General features: G+C 34.2%; 2 protein-coding genes across 4 annotated transcripts in view; both read left to right on the top strand.

Annotated features, from left to right (window-relative positions):
* The first annotated feature begins 21 nt into the window (after nucleotides 1-21).
* Nucleotides 22-12,708, top strand: LOC130894467 (RNA-binding protein spenito). 2 transcript variants are annotated; one of them, XM_057801330.1, is made up of 3 exons: nucleotides 22-175; nucleotides 262-2,459; nucleotides 4,794-12,708. In XM_057801330.1, exons 2-3 carry the CDS (start codon nucleotides 318-320, stop codon nucleotides 4,812-4,814), a joined length of 2,163 nt encoding a protein of 720 aa, XP_057657313.1. In that variant the 5' UTR covers nucleotides 22-175; nucleotides 262-317; the 3' UTR covers nucleotides 4,815-12,708. The 2 variants fall into 2 exon arrangements, with proteins under 2 accessions (XP_057657313.1, XP_057657312.1); XM_057801329.1 differs by having other exon boundaries at nucleotides 262-12,708.
* Nucleotides 12,709-16,384: 3,676 nt separating this feature from the next.
* LOC130894468 (potassium voltage-gated channel protein Shaw-like) overlaps nucleotides 16,385-16,641 on the top strand; it is a 35,454-nt gene continuing 35,197 nt past the window's right edge. For both annotated transcript variants that reach the window (XM_057801332.1, XM_057801331.1), the window contains exon 1: nucleotides 16,385-16,520. The gene's annotated coding sequence lies outside the window, so the exon portion shown is untranslated. The remainder of the gene's footprint in view (nucleotides 16,521-16,641) is intronic.

The raw sequence follows: 16,641 nt of genomic DNA, 5'->3' as shown, positions 1-16,641 counted from the left end.
GTTTAGTGGATTGTGTGGCACGCCCTCTTTTTGTAATTTGTTTGACCGGTAACGGAGGTGGCAATATGGAATACGCCATTTTGTTTTGAATTGGCGTTGAAGTCTATAGTTGCAAACAATTTTCTCCTTTACAGGAAGTTAAATTAATCTTTTACACAGTGCTGTGTAGTTTAAAGTATGTCATTTTGCCTGATGTTTATATTATTATAATAGTTATTTTGTGAAAATATGTTGAAAACAGTGTTTTGCTTGTGTTTTTAGGGAAGGAGTGCCGTGTCATCGACTGTGTTGTCAGTTAATTGGTGTGTGCAGTGCGTATGATCGCCTCTGGAAGAGACAAAATAACAGTTAGAATTCATAACATGAAAAGAAGTAGTGATAGGGACACTCCGCCTCGTAGCAAACGTTCTCGTTCAAGTATGGGCAGGTATGATGATAGTTCTGACGAAAGAATCACCCCAGATAGAATTCGACGGCGTGGAAGCCGTGGACGTAGCCCTAGCCCTCGAGCACGATACGTTTCGCCACATCGCGATGATTATATGCGCCCACCAGAACGTTCTTACCCATATAAAGTCTTATGTGTTAGTGCTTTGCATGCTAAGGCGAGCGATGAGGTTATAAAGGATACTCTTTATAAAGAATATAAAAAATACGGAGATCTAAGTATAAGAGTAACTCACGATATGGATGAACGTGTTGCGTATGTTTGTTTCCGGAATGCTGAAGATGCTAGGGATGCAAAACATGGAAAACCTCGTATAATAATATACGATAAAATTGCTTTGGTTGAGGCTGTGTATGAAGTACCTCGTTCGGCTGATATATATCGCGGTAGACCACGTTCTATTACCCCGGAATATGATAGACATTATTATTCTAGATCACCTGAACGTATGCGCCCTATCGATCGTTATGATAGAGGTTATGGGCCACCGCCGGGTGTCCCAATACATCGCGAATATAGACGTGAAGCAATGCCTGCTCCCCATCACGATTACCTTGCTAGACCTCCCATACACCACGGTCCTCCCCACATGGCTCCTATGCATGGGTACGGTCCACCTAGGCAGCACATGCCACGCCCTCCTTTTGAACAAAAGGAAAATAAAAAGGATAAATTTCCTAATTATTTACATCATATACAACCTGAAGAAGATCCTTTGGCTACGCGTACACTTTTTGCCGGTAATTTAGAGGTGAACATAACTGAAGAAGAGCTCAGACGAATCTTCAGTAGGTATGGGGTTGTTGAGGATATTGATATAAAAAGACCGCCTCCAGGTACAGGTAATGCTTTTGCTTTTGTCAGATTTAATACTTTGGACATGGCTCATAGAGCTAAAGTCGAATTATCTGGTCAGTATATAGGTAAATTTCAATGTAAAATTGGATACGGTAAAGCTACACCTACCACAAAAATATGGGTAGGTGGTTTAGGTCCATGGACATCAGTACCTCAATTGGAACGGGAATTTGATAGATTTGGTGCAATAAAAAAAATTGATTATGTAAAAGGTGATAATCAGGCACTTATTTTGTATGATAGTATAGATGCTGCAACAGCAGCTGTTAAGGAAATGAGAGGATTTCCCCTAGGTGGACCTGAAAGAAGACTCAGAACTGATTTTGCTGATGTAACTCCTGGCATAACATACAGACCAAAACCACCCTATGCTTCTGCTGAAGACTATAGAGCCAGAGAAGTCGAATATGATTTTGATTATGATAGGGATCCTTATCGTGCTAGGCCTTTTCCAGAAAAGAGAGGAGGTAGTAGGGATCCTTACAGATATCCTGAAGGAAGAGAGGACGAATGGGGTAGAACACGTGATCCTGAATTTGATAGGCAAAGATCGACTTCTAGAGGATTTCCTCGATCTAGATCTAGATCACCGAGGCGGTCGCCTGATTCGGATTCAGATAGTGGTTCACGTAGAGCTGGTTTACTAGCATCAAGCCGTACTTTACCAGAGGTAGCGAGGAAATGCACTACAATATGGCAAGGTGCATTAATATTGAAAAATTCTCTTTTCCCAGCCAAGTTCCATTTAATGGACGGAGATACGGATATAGTTGAAGGTTTAATGAAAGATGAAGAGGGTAAACATCAATTGAGAATAACACAAAGACTGAGACTCGATCAACCAAAGCTAGAAGATGTCCAGAAAAGAATATCCAGTGCTAGTTCTCACGCAATATTTCTAGGACTAGCCGGTTCCACTGCTTCTGTTACTAATGATGATGCTACAGTCCAAACGAGACCTTTAAGGAATTTGGTTTCTTATTTGAAACAAAAAGAAGCCGCCGGAGTAATTTCACTTTTAAACAAAGAAACCGAGGCTACTGGAGTCCTGTATTCCTTCCCTCCCTGTCCCTTTTCAACTGAGTTATTAAAACGTAGTTGTCCAAACCTATCCGATGAAGCTATAAAGGAAGATCATCTTATTATAGTTGTGGTACGTGGTGGTACAGCTTAATTTTTATTATTTTTTTTTTCTTCCTTTTTTGCTTATACCTTTTAATTTTATTGATATACATTAAGACTCATGTGAAAAAGTATAGTCATTATATTTAGAAAATTTTGTTTTGGTTTCCAGAAAAGTTTCTTATTTTCTCTAATTGATATGGATGTGTAAGTTCAAAAATAATAAGCAAAGATATTTATTCAATTTAAATAATATTGGGAAAATTAATTTTTTATTTTGTTTCTTTGTTATTGACGAGTAAAATATAATTCAAAAATTCAAATGTAACATCTCTATAACCAAGACAACAAAATAATTTTCAATTAAAAATGTCTTATTAGTCAAAATTAGTCTGTTATTCTATACTCGTAAATCAAATAATTATTTTAGAAGTTGTAGGTAATGAAAGTAATAAAAAATATAGATAAATATTATTTCAGTTATCAATAAATGATATTTTACTTTATTAGATTTTAAATGTTACGTTAACCTTTAAATTGGTTGCAATTAAGTGTTAAAAAATTATTTTCTTCATCTTGTTACTTTAGATTGTTAGGTTTTATATGAATTGAATCTTAAATTGAAATATAATTTAAAGGTTACAAATCTGGAAAACTTTGTGGATTTTTCTCTCAATTTCTGAAGTACACTGATGCTTTAATTGAAATTATCATTTACAATTTTGGTTTTTGTGGAAACTATTTGATATTATAGCATTCCCTAATATTTTTTTGTATGTAAATCTGTTTAATATTCTGTTTAAAAGATTTATCAAAATATCAGGTTTTGTATCAATTAATTCTCAGGTTACCTCTTGAAAATTAATCCAAAGGTTATAAATCTGGAGAAATTTGTGGATTTTTCTTTCAATCTACGAAATTCTGAAGTACAGTGATGCTTTAATTGAAATTTATTTTTGTATGTTTATTTCTATAAAAAAAATCATTTTTGAATATAATTTTTAATCTATAAGCATACTTATTGAATTATCGTCGTTATTTTATTATAAAATATGTTTATTTATTTATATGTACTATGTAAATGAGTATAGTACAAAAATTTTTTAATTATAATTTATATACAGCTTTTCTGAAAACCACCAATAGGTTATAGGATCATTTCGTATGAAATCAACATATTGAAATAAAAAAAATTCTTGATCCCCTCAGAATTTGATGAAGTTTGGTATGAACGTTGCCCTTTTAATCAGTTATTTTTTAAGAGGTATAGGATTTGATATTGAAAAAAAAAAATTGAAAAAATTGATGAAATATTCATTGTAATCGATAGAACGATCAGAATAATTTAATGTTTGAAGATGATTTCATGCATATGTTGGCCGCGGATTCGCTTTAGATAGCCCATGCACAAGGTCCAATTTTGGCACATTCTCTCCAACATATCTGCCAGTATTTCACGCATTATTGCTTCAATATTGGTTTCCAGTGCGTCAATCGTTGCTGGTTTATTCCTGTCGGCTCTCAATTTGGCGTGCCGAGTGGCATGTGGTACCTACCGTCTTCTTGAAACCACGTGTCAGGCATGTCCAATTCTTATATTTTGGGCCCAAAATCCACACCAAACAGTGACTTTATGGGATGCTTTGGTAGCTCTTGCAATGCTTCTGGCTGGTCTTCACTCAAGGTGCGGCAATTTTTCTTGTTGACGTATCCATTCAACCAGAAACGAGCTTCGTCGCTGAACACAATTTTTTGGTTGGATCTCCCTCCAACTTTGCCAGCGCCTATTCACCAAATGTTACACGTTGTGGGATATAGTGTGACTTCAATTTTCGCACCAGCCGTTTTACACCCAAATCCTTTGGCAAAATTTTCAGATGATTCAGCAACGAGGCCAAAATGGCGAAACTGTCTTTCTCGCTTATCTAGGCACGCGCTGTCCTTGAAATGACTCCGTGGACTCCGTGAACATCTACAGAGAAATCGAATGAAGTCTGAAAGCTGTACAGAAACATGATTCTTCTTTCTGTGACCCATTGCGATCGCGGGCCGTATCTTTGACATGACTGCTGTAACGGGTTGTGATTACAACTTTCATACTAAATTTCGTTAAATTTTGAGAGGTTTAGGTTTGTATCCCGTTTACGATTTGATATGGAACGATCCTATATTCGTTTATCTAGAATTATATTATTTGCTTCGGTACTAGTAATTTAGATATTTTTACTATACTTTTTGGATTTAAACGATAATAGGTATAGGGGAACTTATCTATTCACATTATAATTCAGCGGTTTTCAGGGAAAGAGAGTCTCTAATTAGTGCAGGCATGTAAAAAGTATAATTAACAAAGGGTTTATTTCAGGAAATTGGTGATCAACGGTAAATAAACAAAACGTGTTATATACTAAAACGTTATTTATGCAGTGACAAAGGAAACTTAAAGTTAGTGCAGTTCTTTCTCATAAGTTTCTGATTATTTTTTTCTTTTGATGACTGCATAGCTTCAATGTGAAAGAACTGTATACATTTCGAGATTGTGTTTAAAAGTAGTGATGTGTAGTTTGTATTATTTTATTGTATATTGTTAACTAAACAAAAAAAAAAATACCATTTGTGACGATTGTGTTCAGTTACGTGTTTCGATTTTTTTTTTTTTCACAATGGTACATGCCCATGTTTACCCGATGTAAAAAATGTACTCTATACACTGTGTTGTGAAATAGATAGTTCTTACAATAAAACGTGTTTTTGATTGGTGTGTTCTGGGGGTGAAATAATATTCAGTGAAAATATTCACTAACGAAGCATTAAGTGATATTTGGTCAATTAACAATAACGATCTAATGTTGTGTGAAGGAAAGTGATTATTGTGAAATAGTTCAGGAGATGATAAGGTCTGTAATTTTTTATTTTTCATCCGTTTTAAATTAGTAATTTTCCAAAAAAAAAAAAAAAAAAAGTGACGCTTCCAATATATAAAGCTGAATTACTGATATTCGAAATTAATTTCACACAGTGGATCTTTAATTTTAAACGTCATATAGAGTGAGTTTTATGTATGGAACGCCTCAATTATCTCGGAAACGGCTTGTACGATTTTTATAATTTTGAATTGTTGTCAGATCTTTCCTTTTTCCAGAAAAATAATGAATTTTGTTATTTCAAATAGATCACCCTGTAGATTTTCCGCTTTTCGAAATCCTTGCCATAATTTCGGAGTTAGTTAGCTACATTTACAATATCTCCACCAAAGTGACAATAAATATTGTACATTTAGATGGCCAAGATTGAATAATTTGAATATTCTTCACTAATTTATGTGCTAATATAAATCTCGTAACAAGGTTAAGTGTCAAAGTTAGTAAAAAGTTTAACTAAACCGGTGCCGGAAAATATTTATCCAAATCTTGTCGCGGAAAACTAGCAATAACTGAAGACAAATCTTTGAATGTTTGTGTCGTGTTAGGAGTAGAAAAATTACGAATTTTAGAAAACATATAGTGAAGGCGATTACAGCAGATGCTCAAAATTTTGTCCATTTACTTCAATACAACAAGCCAAGCGATTTTTCAAACTTTGCAATACATTTTGCAACATCCTTGACTCTTATCTATGTGATTATCTTTTACTTCCTTAATATTGGCAGTTTTTGTTTTATAAACGATGTTTTTAGAGTGACCCCGCAGAAAATAGTCTAATCTAATCTAAAGGATTCATATCAGGTGATCACGGGGACTATTCGATAAAAAGTGGGGCACCTAACCTAACCAAATATTGTTATTGTCTAAAAATTTCTAATAATGAAGTTTTTTTTTTAACTGTAGTTTAAAATACTTAATTGGATTTGTAAATATCCGAGCCAACTCAGATGTAATACTATTTTCCAATAATGACCAATTATTTTGTCGCCTATTATTCCAGTCCATACATTCAGTTTTTCGGGATATTGGGTGTGGGATTTACGCATCCAACGAGGATTGTTACGTGACCAGTATCTACAGTTATGCCGATTTACGTTTCTAATAATACAAAAAGCCTCATCGCAAAACATAATATCACTTGAATAATTTGGATCGTTTCGATTTTGATTTTCCCATCATTAGGTCTGTAAATTATTCACGTCTATCGAAATCGTCATCTGGCTACTCTTGAACCAACCTATTCCGGATATTCTCGAGTGTGGATCGTCTTCTAAAAAGACACAAACATCTTGTTTTTAGTTGATGGAGTTTTTTTTCCGCCCCCGCGATTTTGATAAATCTTTTACTGAACCAGTTTCGTTAAACTTTCATACTAATTTACTAACAATAGATTTTCTTATGGAATTTCGGTTAGGATATAAATTATTAAAGATATTACGCGTTTCTTGTTGGCTCATTCTGTATACTAAAATGGACTTGAAATTTATAAATTTGGTTTTTTCATTCAATGCACATAAAGTGGAAACGGTGGAAGTCTTTAATCACGTGATTAATACGTCAGCACAATATTCATGTGAAACAAAATCAAAATTTATGGCCACTCGGTAGAAATAATCGATATGCCTAATATTCCAAGGGGTTGATCTTTTATGAATTTGTAATTAAAAACTTTTTTAATCGTTTGGTTAGCATCGACCTTTTTAGCAAAACTAATTCAATAAAAAAATCGATATACTGGGTGTATAAGTTACAAAATCCAAAATTAGTATTACTGGAAAGCTGATTTTTTGCAGGATGACATAATAATGAATCTATTAACTGTATGTCTTCTCACTGAATACAATATTTTCACCAACACTCACGATTATACTGTCTGAAGCGCGTTTCGATATCCAGTCTCTGAAGACGATAACTTGATTATCGAAACGCGCATCAGACAGTATAATCGTGAGTGTTGGTGGAAATATTGTATTCAGTTTGAATACCACCAAAGTTTCCAGAAATTCCAATTTAGGGCCTTTTCATACTAGGGGATTGCGAGCGTCTTCAAAGCGGAGCACACGCCTAGCGAATTCGTTGCGGACGCTGCGAATGTCAACGTGGACGCCATTTTGTACCGTGTACTTATTTAATTTGTTGTGCGCTTAAAACGAAAACGTCGCATTCCTGTCCCAGCCGATCACTTCTCCACCATCATAATACACCCACTCAATTCCTATTCCTATATCTCAGATATACACACGCGCTGTACCTTCTGATACAAATAATAGAGACAGTTAGATTTTACCGTATGTAAATTAATTTTCACTTTGACAGACCACCACAAATTGTTTAAATTTTTTTTAACACTACACGATTTTGGGGTGATTTTTCCTTTCTGTCACATTGACACCCCAATGACTTGTACACGGGGTGTCCTCCCCGTACCGCCATGTGCGTTTCTGACTTTATGAACTGATTTATTTTGGAACGTTTTTTTTTTCTGGGGGGATAGGCTTTAGGTCTTAATAGAAGATTCCTAAGCAGCATGAAAATCAACGTTTCCATAACAGACGTCAGAAATACAATTTAAATACGTATATATACATCGAATCAACACAGACGAAATTTTGAAAAGTTCTAGCTAAAACTCAAAGCCCTTAATATCTAAGTAGTACCAGGAACTTTCCATTGATTAAACATTGTAATATTTCCATATTTCGGCATTCTAGATATAAAATTCAAATTAGTTCCTAAAAGAACTGATTTTAACAATAAATGTACGTTTAATACAAAAATTCGCCAGAAATCTCACACAGTAAACAAATCTTACATAACCTCAAAATGCGGTAACGTCAAATTCCACTGTCAGCACGTGTCAGTTATTCACGTTACGTCAATTGTATCGTTGTCTCTTTTTACGATTATTGCTGTCAATTTAAATAAACTATAACGTATATCTTGTAGTTAGTCTTTTAAAGAAGACCATCGATCTCGTGTTGTTAAATTTGATTTTTATAGATAGCAGAAGTCACGTGATGGAAGATTTCCATAGTTTCTACTATACACACATAAATTAAAATATTTTAATGAGCTCAATATATTCGATTTAACATAATTTGTTCAGGTAAAATGTGGATTCTTACATGGAGAGAAATTAGCAGCCACAGGATCTGGTTATTAAAACAGCGCCCTCGTATAGTTTTTGCCGGGAGGCGGAAGTTATTATCTTATTTTGAATCAAAATAGACCTATTCTTGTTGCAATATCGGTAGACCCAGTTTTCGAAGCTGGTCTGCTAATACCACTTCTTTAAGAAAGCTCAGAATGTGGGATGGCTGTAGCTGCTAGAGATCTTCGTCCTCTATTTCATACGCTCCGGGATGTATCTCACACTTTGAGAGAATGTGGATAGAGGTTTCATCATCTGTGCAACAAAATCTGGATGCCGCATTATCTGCTAAGTCTTCAGGTGTTTGTTGAGGCGACAGTGCCCCGATAGGATTCCTGTTAGTATTCGTAGATTGTAGGTTGGTACATTCAGCAGATCTCTCTGGTTATAGTTTCCCAGAAGGGTCTTTGCCTGTCTTTACCTTCTCTTCAAATGCTTTTTCTATTGTTCTCCAGCTGGTACTACAGAAGAATTCAGGTCCCGCGAACGGATGGACTGTCACCTCTTTATCGAGCTTATATCAGCTAATTCATTTTTCTTGTTTAGCTGGTTTAGTTTTTCTATGCAATCGCAAATTGGCTATCGGTCAAGATGATGATCTGTTTGCGTTAACTCCTCTCTTGTTTGAACTTTTCCCCCCTTTTTTGAGATGCAGCAGGTTTGGTCATTATTTAGAGACGGTTTCTCTTTAGTGATTCCGTCTCCGAACATTCTAAGTGATGTTTTTTTCTGCCATGATATCCAGTATTATGGGGAGAGGTGGGATATTTAGAATCACTTTAAGTGCAGCTGTTTTATATTTTTGGATTAAAGCGGTTGCTCACCTTAAGAGGTGTGGATGATTAAGAACTAGGTTTGAAAGAAAGCTATCAAAGAAGAGATGTTTATGAGCTAAAATTTGAACTACCTCGGGAATTTTACGTATTTTTTAACATCACGTAACAAAAATTTTAAATTACAATCGGGATATACATTTTCCACCAAGTAAGATACAGGGTTTGTCCGGAAAGTAATAGGACTGAGTCGATTTAAAAAAATTTATTGAGTCAATCGTTACAATTCTTTAAAAACTTTCAAAATAGGCTCCTTATGCGTCGATGCAGCGCTGACAGCGCGATTTCCAAGCATTGAAGGCGTCACGGAAGGCATTCTCCGGAATAGCCTTGAGAGCTGCGGTGCATGCTGCTTGGATCCCTCTGTCGTCTCGAAATGCTTGCCTTTCATCGGCCTTTTCAGGCGAGGAAACAAAAAAAAGTCCGGGGGACCACATCTGGGCTGTAAGGCGGCTGCGGAAGCGTTGGAATGCCGGCCTTAGTCAGGTCGTCAGTAAGCACTTTTGGGACCATCTTCGCGCACACCTTGCGCATGTTCAAATGCTCCGTCACAATGTCATGAACCACAGATTTTAGTAAATTTAACATCTGGGAAATAAAACGAATACTTAGTCGACGGTCTGTGTTCAAAACTTTGCGCACACGAGTCACATTGTCGGTGTTTGTCGAAGTCGAAGGTCTTCCAGCACGGTCTTCATCGGCGACCTCTTCCCGGCCCCCAAAAAGGCCTGGTGCCACCGAAACACACCACTTCTTGCTAAAGCAACATCTGGGTAAGCCTGCTTGATCATATCAAACGTCTCTGTCGCAGATTTACCGAGTTTCACACAGAATTTAATCGCGTACCTCTGCTCTAACGGACGCTGCATTTTCGGCTTGCACAACTCACAGAAACACGTCGCGCGAAATTGCCTGTCCTGACTCTTCAGGTGCTCGTTTGTTAGCTAGGAATGCCTTCTACCGAATCCAGTCGGTGCGCGCACGCTCTGAAGTACAATCGCGGCGGAAGAAAATCAATCCTATTACTTTCCGGACAAACCCTGTAGGTATAAGTCAAATTGCTTAGGAAATTTTAAATCAAACACCCAGTAACTACATTTTATCTAGTACATATCGCTCACTCCTTTCAACAACGTCATATCTCAAAAAAACACGATTTTTCAGGAGAGTGAATTTAAAGTAGAATAAAATGAATTGAAAATAATTTTTCAGACTCCAATTGATTTTTTTACTATGCATCACCTCTTTTCAGATAATGTTGTCTGTTTGAAGAAAAATTTGTACAAAATTTTTACATTTTAAAAAGCTGCTTTTTATTTATGACGTTATTTCCCCATCTTTTTGATGATATGCTTGGAGTATGTCAAACTATGTCGGTATTGTCAGTGAAATATTAAAATTTGAAAGTTTTACATTGAAGTATCTTGAGCTAAGCCATTCTTGCAAAGATAATTCCGAATAGGCAGTTATTCCTTATATTTTAAATAATTACTTTTATTTCATCTTCCAATGGAATGCTGTTTAAAAGAAAAGAATGAATTTGGGAAAGGCAACAGAATTTCTGTTAATTAAAACACAAATAAGAGATATATTGTTTTATTTGGTCATACAAATTATCACAGAATATAATTATGGTAGCAAAAAAAACTAAAATTAAACAGAATAAAAAAATATTATGTACGTACAAAAGATAATCATTCAAAAGTTATAATAGATAAAACTATTTGAATATAACATTTAGAAATAATTTAAACATTTGGTATGAATTTTTTTTCAAACAGTCGCATCAGGTCATTCCTTTTTTTTTGTCTGATATTTTGGGTTTTTGAGTTTATTATCTTTGCTTTTTCTAATGATTAAAGCTTCCATGAAGTCAGGTTCTGCATAAGAATGTTTATAAAAAACAGAATTTGGCGAATCTTGTTAAACTCTCGTTACTTTAATCTACTCTAATCTAAGAATTTGACTGGTTGATCTTGATTATTTTTTACTAAACGAAGAGGACCTATATTAGTGGCTAAACATTTCAAGTCGAAGAAGTCTTCATACAAAAGTTCATGAACATGAAATGAATGTTGTGAAATCTCATATTATAGTCTAAGTACCTTAAAATTTTCTTACTTCCACTTTCTGATAAGTTTTCATTTTGATCGATGTTTAAAGCTAACGCTAACATTTTTTACCCTCGAGACGTCATCATAATGATCAAACTGAAAATGAGAAACGTTTATTACTAATTGAAGACAATCCCACAAAACCAATTGATCAAAAACCATTTTGTATGAGGGAAAAAGCATTATTGGCAATAGCGTCATAAGTCAAAATAAAACAGAATAATAAGCTTTTCATTTCCCATACAATACTGTCCTAAATCCAATTAGTACATTTTTATACAAAAATTACAATAGAAATTGTACTTACCTTTTGTCCAATACTGTGTTTTGAAGAAATAATCCATTTTTGCACTAAAAGGCACTGACATTTCTTCCTTAGCCACTCAAGACCAACTGGCTTGTGACGCTCTTGAAATAACCAATGATGGAATATTTTATAATGCAGAAACCGCACTACTGGTCTCTAGAGGTCAAGTATTGAGTTAAGAATATAACGATCTTGCAAAGACATACTACTCTTCCAGTACAATCAGAAAATAGTCATAACTCGAAATTGCCGATTTTTGAGATGAATTAAGTAAATGAGGTTATGTATACTGAACAACACTAACGATTACACTGTTTAGATCAGATTGAAACCAATATGCTATCTCGGAAATAGAAATTTGATTTATTTTATAGGTTAATGACGTTTGGATCTTCGAAACTTGCTACATTCAATTTCTCATTAATTACAATTTAATTGGGAAAGTGAATTATGATACAAGTTACTTTTCAAATAGAAGAAAGGCATCTTATTCCTAGGGGGGAAACCCACTTTAAGGTCTTGTAAACACCACAGGATGATAAGAATAAATGATGCACAGTATTGTCGCTTAGCTCAGATTAATATTCGACATGACCTACGATTTTTTGAAGTAAACTTCATTATTGCCTTAATTACAATGGCAGGTCGCGAAGTCTGTGAGTTTAGTCGCGACATGGACAAGTTTCTACGTTGTGTCTGTGCATCAAACACCCCAGAAAAAAAAACAGCGACAGAGAACACCTTGGAGTGCATTGACGCCAAAAAAGAGCAAGGAGACTTCTCCAATAAAGTTTTATTATTAAAATGATAAAACAATCAATGTGGAATATAATGCCAAGCTATTGGGTTGGATTAATGAGGTTCTCGTGAAGAAATTCTTCTGTGGTAATTCGTATTTTTACATTTATTTTCATATGAGATTTTTTTAAATAAAAATTCACGTACTAGCAATATTTGTTTTATTTTCTTGTGAATAAAATATCAATTTGATTATACATAAAATCGACAATGCTCCACACCATTCAAGAATTTAGTTAGGTCGAAAGTACGTAGCTCTATTGAAAATATTGTTCCTTACAATTTAAATATACGATGACTTCTTATATAGACAAAGTCTAAATTGCAGGAAAAAGAGGAAAAACTTATATATCCTTGTTATACTACCCCATATTTTCTCCTGGAATGGCTGTTTACCATTGACAAGGCACTAAATACTTATTGAACTCTTACATTACCATCTTGAACCCTTTTTTAGCAAATTTCCCGGTACCAAACAATCACAACGTCCCTTTTTGGAACACCCATAGCCTATCCAATCGGATCTAATGGTATCTTCACCTGATCCAATTGCAAAGCATGTCTACTCTAGCCTCTGTCAGGATTTTTCATTTGTCCAACCAGGAGACCTCTCCTATCACATCTTCACTGAGCTTACTTCCAAACCCATGTCTATGGTAGGTATATCACACTACCGAACAGGAATATCGCAGTTGTTTGACCACTCCAATGACATGTTAACCTGGCTTGCTTTCAAATACCAAGTCCACGGTAGCAACATCTCATAATGAAGAGGAATATGGCGGTTGTTAGACCTGACGACCTCTCCAATGACTTCTTCTCCGTGCTTGCTTCCAAATACCAAGTCCACGATATCAACATCGCACTACTGAACAGGATCTTCGTAGTTGTTTGACCTGGGGCCCCCTCCAATGACATGTTAACCTGGCTTGCTTTTAAATACCAAGTCCACGGTAGCAACATCTCATAATGAAGAGGAATATGGCACTTGTTAGACCTGACGACCTCTCCAATGACTTCTTCTCCGTGCTTGCTTCCAAATACCAAGTCCAGGGTAGCAAAGCCTCACTACCGAACAGGACCTAGAGGTTTCTCCAAACTCATCTTCACCGAGCTTGTTTCTAAACACCAAATCCACGTCAACTACCGAACAAATATGCCCATATTAAAATCAAAACTTCCTTTGACCTTCAAAGAATCGTCATCACAACTACTTCTACTGTGTTGTTGCAAATACCTTAACAATTTGAAAGGAGAAAAGAGTAAATAAAACAAAAAGTCATTCAAACACTTTTTTTTCATTTAAATGAATCATAATTGAATCTTTCGAAATGTATAATTACAAAAATTCAAAGTACTTGATACATCTGAGGTAAAGATATTAATATTTATCTTATTAATTAATAACCCTGTATATTAGAACAGATATGTAGGTCTCTGTGATGGGACCTGAGTTATAGTCAATTCTGATAACATACTTTTATATATTTGTTCATAGAAATATATTATACAAAAAAAAAAAATAAATAGAATCTGGTCTTATCGAAGAAGCTTCTTTTCATTACCAAGTCTCCTGTTGTAAGTATTGAATATTCATATTAATTTTTGTTTATCTAATAAATGGTATAAATTTTTTTTCAAACGGAGTGTGGAGGGTAGAGAGAATAAGGACAATCTGTATGTAAAAAGTATCCGTGTAAATTCGTAGAATAAAGGTGGCGCAGCATTAGCGTCAAGAGAAATTTAAAAAAAAAATGTCAAATCTTATGAGAGAAAATTCGAAATAAAATCACTTTAGGTGCACGTGTTCCCAAAATAATTTTTTTATTGCCCGTTCTGGGGGATAAGAGTAATGATGGTAGTGCACCGTATCCAAAATTCAGTATATATATTCAGTAATATGCGGGAGTAAAAGTGAATGTTCCAACAGTAGTTATAAAATAAATAACGCCTAATATATTTCGCATCTGTCACTGTTCACTGTCAACGGGAGCTGATGGCCTCGATTGTGAAAAAGACCAACAAACATTGGCTGGTGGGTGGGTGTTAAATTTTTATGTTTATTTCTCAGATCCACATACTTCAATTCATCTACATTTATACCATATTCTATTAATAAACTATTATTTATCGTATAAATAAAATATTTTCCCCTTCTCTCTAACTTCCATAGAACGGAGCTTAACTAATCTTTGACAGATCAAAATGCATAAGCTGGTTTTGAGGCTATGACTGGAAACAAATTGTATATTAAATCCGTAAATGATGATTTATTAGATTAAAAACAACGAATAGTATTGAAAAAGAAGGTAAACTAATGGCTATTTTCAGCGAAAATAATCTAAATTGATATAATTTAATTTGTAAAAGAAGTAGATATATAATATAATCATATTTCAATAATTTCTTTCTTAAAAAAACATTCTATACGGTAAAATTAGATATTTACCGCACTAATAGTTCATATTTCGTAGAAAAAGTCGAATGAATCTACTTCTAAGAAAAAAAGTTTTGAATATACACGATTTAGTTAACAATAATGTAGTTAGATGCCAGCGCTTGCTCGTAACCACAATCTATATGTAGTTTTGTATAAAGAGTTGCCTATATTCAAAATTTATTCGAGATCATATTACCGATGAATATTAACATAACGTTAATATCAGTATTTTGAAAATGCATTAAGGGAGGATTTATTCAAGAATTATTAGATAGTTTTATAATTGTACTAACCGTAATAAACTTGTCTAAAATTAGTTGAAGAAAGCGACATGTACGAGAATAACAAAATTTTTTATCTCTGTTTAGCTATAATATCTTTTCTTATTGTTAAATAGCCTTGAAAATTTGTTTGAGTGATTGGAAATATCGAAACATGAATCATTCATTGTAATTATTGAACTCTATAATTCTGACAAGAAATATGTGATGATTGAGTTTTATGGAAAGCTGGTTTTTATACAATTATTGTTATTGTATATTTAAATACATACGAAAAATATTGGTCCAAAAATAAAATCCATGTTTTTTAATTATATACACAGGAAAAAATAGCTAAAGAATAAAAAATTAACATAAATAAAGAGAAATTAACCCAAAATTAGACACTTTTTTATACTAATTATTGTTTTTATTCGTCTTGGCAACAGTGTTAACGACCCGGAAGACTGACATATAATACCGGGAACGTAAAATTATATAAAGTGGTATGAATATACTAAAATAATTTGAAATAATGATAAATGTATTTTTTTTAAATTTCTGGGTGTATCCATTTAGTGGAATGGAAATGAAATATGGCTGAATACCCACAACGAATTTCAGGGTGGCCAATCGCCTATTTCCTCATCATTTTTTGTTTCATGTCACTAGATCTAATTCCAGACAGAGAACAGTAGAAAGGAGATACATACACTGAAAAACATGCTTTTAGATTTACTTATAGTAAAAAGCAAAAAAATATAGTTTAAGTAAAATACACTGAGAAACATGTCTTTAGAGTTAGTTATACTTAAAATACAATTTAAAGGCACTGAGAAATAAAAAGTTATATTTCATCAATTTTGGATAGTAATCCATTCGACACGTAACAATTCATGGTTGACTTGGGATATCATGATAACTGATAAATTATCTAATATAATGGCCTTTTACAGCACCGGTAGATTTTTTTTTGTATGAAAATTCTATCCGATTCGTAAACTGCGTTACCTGACAAATTGACAAATCATGGAAATTGAGAAATTTCCTCACGCGTATCACATCGAAATATGCGCTAATAAGCGGCCAGCATCCGGAGTAATGGACCATCGCCTCCGTCGCGATGCTCAGTTGCAAACAGACGCGGCGCTAGCAACAACCGGCGGTAATATCGGGGAAAATCAGTGACGATAAACGTGGATACGAACTGTTGATGATTTTAGTGACTCGATTTTTGTACATACGATCTTTTAATTAAAAATAAGGTATTTTGAGAAAATTTAGTAACTAAATTTATAATTTTTTTGTATGTTTTATTATAATCCATTAATATGAATGACTATAAGTCATTAAAACATTCAACGAATAATTATTTAAGCTTCTAAA

This window comes from Diorhabda carinulata, chromosome 5 (genome assembly GCF_026250575.1).
Source record: "Diorhabda carinulata isolate Delta chromosome 5, icDioCari1.1, whole genome shotgun sequence".
Classification (NCBI taxonomy): domain Eukaryota; kingdom Metazoa; phylum Arthropoda; class Insecta; order Coleoptera; family Chrysomelidae; genus Diorhabda; species Diorhabda carinulata.
This window is presented reverse-complemented; position numbering and strand designations above follow the sequence as displayed.